Genomic DNA, 5,598 nt, shown 5'->3' on the forward strand with positions numbered 1-5,598 from the left:
CAGGATCTCCCCATCTAAGACATAGTCACTGGCCAGTCTTCTCAACGTTCTCTTGTTGTTCTCAGAGCTTGGTTGGGGTACTCACGATTCTTCACATATCGTCGGATATCGTGGTACCAAGGGGGATCATCATTTTCCTGTTCTTCTTCGAGGTTGTAACAATGAGCCAGGGCCTCGTAAATGCTCATTTTGATTGGTTTCACATCCCCTGGTTGGTTCACCTTAATCATAGAAGCTAAAGTTGCTAGGGCGTCAGCCATCTGATTTTCTTCTCGTGGGAGGTAGTAGAAGACAATATCATCAAACTCTTTAATTAACTCAAGGATCAACCTCCGGTAATTGATCAATTTGGGGTCTCTTGTCTCCCATTCACCTTTGAGTTGATAAATCACTAGGGCAGAATCTCCATATACCTCTAACACCTTGATTTTACATTTTATGGCAGCACGTATTCCCATGATGCATGCTTCGTATTCTGTCATATTGTTCGTGCAGTCAAAATCCAATTTACTAGTGAATGGATAATGATCTCCGTTCGGGGCCACCAGAACTACCCCGATTCCGTTACCCACAGCATTTGATACTCCGTCAAAGTTTAGCTTCCAAGGGTGACCTTCTTGAGGGTCTTCTTCCGTGGTTGCTATGCACATTAGATCTTCATTTGGGAAATCAAAGTTCAGAGGCTCGTAGTCCTCTAGGGCTCTGCTGGCTAGGAAATCTGCTATCGCACTCCCTTTTATGGCCTTCTGGTTCACATAGACTATGTTGAATTCAGAAAGTAGAATTTTCAATTGGGCCATTCTCCCGTTCAAGGCAGTCGACTCCATCAAGTATTTCAGGGGATCCATTTTAGAGATCAGCCAAGTTGTATGGTACAACATGTATTGTCTCAGTCTTCGGGTTGTCCAGATCAAGGCACTGCACAACTTTTCAATGAACGAGTATCTCGTTTCGTACTCAGTAAACTTTTTACTGAGGTAATATATCGCTCTTTCTTTCCTTCCCGATTCATCTTGTTGGCCAAGCACGCATCCCATAGAATTTTCAAATACCGTCAAATACAGTATCAGTGGCTTATCTGGATTAGGTGGTGACAACAGTGGGGCATTAGACAAATATTTCTTAACTTTGTCGAAAGTCTTCTGGCATTCCTCGTCCCAACCACCAGGGTTATGTTTCTTAAGGAGACGGAATATGGGGTCACATTTCTCGGTTAGTTGTGAAATAAACCGAGCGATGTAATTTAGTCTTCCTAGGAATCCTTGAACTTCCTTCTGAGTACGTGGTGGAGGTAACTCTTGTATGGCTTTGACTTTATCTGGGTCAATCTCAATCCCTTTTCCATCGCCACGAATCCTAGCAGTTTTCGACACGGCTCAGAAGGTACATTTTATGGATTGAGTTTCAATGAAATTTTCTCAACCTCAAAATAATTTCCTCAAGACTTGCACATGCTCTTCTTCATCCGAGATTTGGCGATCATGTCGTCGACATAGACTTCAATTTCTTTATGCATCATATCATGAAATAGGGTTACCATGGCTCTCGATATGTTGCTCCGCATTTTCAATCCGAACGGCATTACTTTATAGCAAAAGGTTCCCCACATGGTCACAAATGTGGTTTTATTCATGTCTTCGGATGCATCTTGATCCGATTGTACCCAGAAGCCATCCATGAAGGAGAAGAGTGAGTAACTCGCCGTGTTGTCCACTAAGGTGTCGATATGAGGCAACGGAAATTATCTTTCGGGTGGCCTTGTTTAAGTATCTGTAGTCTACACACATCCGTACCTTTCCATCTTTTTAGGGACGGGACGATGTTGGCTACCCATTCCAGTACTTAACTACTTGTAAGAAACCAACATCAAATTGCTTCTTGACCTCCTCTTTTATCTTCAACAGAACATCGGGCGCGTCCTTCAAAGCTTTTCTTTGAAGCGGCTTGCATTCTTCTTTGATGGGGAGCACTGTACCACAATGTCAAGATTTAGCCCGTGCATATCTGATATGACCATGCAAAGACATCCTTGAACTCTTGGAGTAACTCAATAAGGTCCTGCTTTGTCTCTATGGTGATGCAAGCTCCGATCTTTACTTCTCTCCTTTCTAGTTCATCTCCCAAGTTTACGACTTCTACGGTCTCTTTGTGGGGTAAAATCTGTTTCTCCTCGTGTTCTACCATCCTTAACAAATCAGGGGATAAGTTACAGTCTCCGTCATCCTCAAAGTCCTGGGATCCCTTCAGACACATATCTCGTTCAAAAGGAGATTCTGAATTAGTAGCAACATCACTCGCATCATTGATATCTGGAGACCTGTTGTAGGTGTGAAGGAAGATGCAAAGAGCAAGAGAATCTAAGAATAATGATATGTGTGGTATGATCATGAATGAAAGAATAAAAGAATAATTGCACGGAATAAGTCAAAAGGGTGCATTTCATTGAAATAACGATTTCGAACATAAGCCTATTTCACAAAAGGACACTTGTTACTCCTAGGCCTAGAGCAATAAGTGTGTTTTGGACATTAATCTGAGTTAGTTTTAAAGACTACAGGAATCTCTTCCGCAGTCCAATTATTCAGAACACTTCCTGGCTCATAGGGGGAATGCCTGACAAATTCTCTACCCCCGTTCCTTCTTCATATGTGGTGTTGATGTCCAAACTCTCCATCATTCCTTTCAATATTTCCTTTCCCGACGTCTTCCGCTCGGAGTGAATGACCCCTCCAGACACAAAAGTCTTCGATATATAGGGGAAGATCATTGGTTCCCATTCGATTTCTCCCCCGCTCAATCGCACTCTCCTTCTTTCTTGCTTCTTCTCAAGTTTCTTCTTTCTTTGTTTCATGTCCGGCTTAAACCCTAACCCAAAATGGTCTTGTTTGTCCTTCATCATTGGTACATTAATCCTTCCCTGGAGGTATCTCCCGAGTCCTCTTCCCGGTAGAGACCCTTTTCCAATAGTTAGCCGTAGTCCCATTCTTGTAGTCTCAGATAACCTGGGCATTGGAATCTTATTTCCTTCGATGATGAACGTCGTATTCACAAACTCCAAAGATCGAAAGGAGCACTCGATTGCTTCATCATTTGCCTCCAGATATGGGGTATCACTGGTTATTGCCGCGATGATGTCCTCTTCAGCATTGATTGTTACTAACCGAACTTTGGTCACTAATTTCAAATTTTGATGCAGCGTTGAAGGGACTGCCCCCGCCGAGTGTATCCACGGTCTCCCCAATAGGCAATTATACGAAGGTTTAATGTCCATGACCAAGAAATCTACCTCGTATGTGCTCGGCCCGATTAAGAGGGGTATTTCAATTCTCCCCATTACCTTCCTTTCCGTGCCATCAAATGCTCTCACTACACTTTGGCATGTCTTCATATGGGAACTATCTACTGGCAACCTACTCAGTGTAGACAGGGGTAGGACATTCAATGCAGACCTATTGTCAATCAATACCCCTGGTAACGTGTACCCTTTACAGCGAGTCGTGATGTGCAAAGCTTTAGTTGATCCTCGGCCCCCTGGCTGTACCTCATCGTCATTGAAGAATATGAAGTTGTCGGCACTTATATTGTTGACTAAGCGGTCTAATTTATTTACGGAGATATCGTTAGCAACATAAGTTTCATTCAGCACCTTCATCAATGCGCTGCAATGGGTTTCGAAACTTAAAAGTAAGGCTAGTACCGATATGCCCGCTGGCTGTTTGTGCAACTGTTCTACGACACTATATTCGCTGTGCTTTAGGAATTTTAAGAATTCCTTGGCTTCTTTTTCAGTCACTGATTCATTAACAGTTGGTTCAAGTCCCGCCGGCTTCTCTTTCTTTTGCTCAATTGCTAATGATTTTTCTTTAACCTGCTCGACTTTTGTATTTGGGGTATAACGCCTTCCGCTGCGCGTATAAAAACCTTCGTCTTGAACTTCCTCTGATACATTAATCGGGGTCTCCTCTCCCGGGAATGTCACATTGCAGCTATAGTTCAACGGTACCCTTTTGCTATCTTTATAAGGAAAAGCAACGGGCTTTTGGATCACGAATTTTGGAGCAACTTGTGCCCCAGCTTCATTCATTCTCGGACGTGATATGATAACCACTGGGTGGTTGACTTGTAAACGTCCTTCGTCGACCCCTCTTCGGAGGCACACACATCTGCTTCTTCCAGGCTCCGACATATTCAAGAATTCCAGCTCCTTATTATCCATCAATCCTTGTACTAAAGCCACGAATTGGTGCATTTTCAATCTCATGATCCTCTTGATCGTGGAACTCACAATAATTCTTCGCTTCGAGGTCCGACCCTTGAATTCTGTGCTATCAACCCTCTTTCCACCATTTTCTTCCAAACTTCCTCCAACGGGGTATTCACTTCTGCAATACTCATTTTAATTTCTTTCCCCAAACTCTTGATTATCGCATTTATTCCCTTATCCCCATGGTTAGGTAATGGGTTCTCTGTATTGGATGCATCATCAATTTTCACAATCCCCATGTTGATGAGTCTTTCACCAATTTCTTAAAAGTGGTGCGATTTTCTATCGAGTGTCTGTGGCTCCTGCATGGTATTCGCATTGGGCATTTCGTCATACCATTTCGGTCCGGAGGTTGCATTAGCTTTAGATAGAAGGAGACACGACATGTGCATCAAATAAACTCGGTATAACTCCTTGTACGTCATTGGAATGGGCGTAAATTGAAGTTTCTCCCTATTTTGTTTTGTGTTGGGCTCTTGTGCGGGTGGGCCTCTTTGTCCGAAGAGTTGTCGACCTTGGTTGGCTTACGGTGATCGATTTCGAATATGAGCTCACATTATTCACCTCGTGCTCTTTCTTTCTCGGTGCTGACCTCTATTTTCCCACATCTTATGGCATTTTCTATCATTTCTCCAGACATTACTATGTCTGAAAAACTCTTGGTTGCACTACCCAGCATGTGGTTAATAAAAGGTGCCTTCAGGGTATTGATGAAGAGCATAGTGGTTTCCTTTTCCAACAGAGGGGGTTGGACCTGTGTGGCCACTTCTCTCCATCGCTGGGCGTACTGCCTAAAGCTCTCATTATGATTCTTCTCCATATTCTATAAAGTGATTCTATCAGGGGCTATGTCTGCCACATGACCGTACTGTTTCATGAAAGCTTGTGCTAAATCTTTCCATGAACTGATCTGGGCGCGACTCAGCTGGTTGTACCATCTAGAAGCGGCCCCAACCAGACTTTCCTGGAAGCAGTGAATTAATAGTTGGTCATTATTGACATGGCCTGCCATTCGTCTGCAGAATATAGTTATGTGAGCTTCGGGACAGCTAGTCCCGTTGTATTTCTCAAATTCCGGAGTTTTAAACTTGGGAGGGATTATCAAGTCCGGAACCAAACTTAATTCCTTAGCATCGATTCCACCACGATAGTCGGTGCTTTCCATTTCTTTAAATTTTTCTTCCAACCATCTATACCTTTCTTCAAGCTCTCTCGGGAGTTCTACCCTTGTTTTTTCTACTTTTGTTACTTCATCGAGATTGAGGACCACAGGATTGGTCGGGTTATCCCCCGGATTAGAGCTCGAGCCGGCCTGATAATTCATTGGTGCCGAA

General features: G+C 43.3%; 1 protein-coding gene across 1 annotated transcript; it reads right to left on the reverse strand.

The window, feature by feature from the left end:
* Positions 1–1,921: 1,921 nt before the first annotated feature.
* LOC128280702 (uncharacterized) lies at positions 1,922–4,249 on the reverse strand. Its single transcript, XM_053018932.1, has 4 exons — positions 3,415–4,249; positions 2,871–3,366; positions 2,211–2,317; positions 1,922–2,004 (listed from the first exon to the last, which is right to left on the reverse strand). The coding sequence occupies exons 1-4, from the start codon at positions 4,247–4,249 to the stop codon at positions 1,922–1,924; spliced, it is 1,521 nt and encodes a 506-aa protein (XP_052874892.1).
* Between the last annotated feature and the right edge of the window lie 1,349 nt (positions 4,250–5,598).

Source organism: Gossypium arboreum, chromosome 1 (assembly GCF_025698485.1).
Source record: "Gossypium arboreum isolate Shixiya-1 chromosome 1, ASM2569848v2, whole genome shotgun sequence".
Taxonomy (NCBI): domain Eukaryota; kingdom Viridiplantae; phylum Streptophyta; class Magnoliopsida; order Malvales; family Malvaceae; genus Gossypium; species Gossypium arboreum.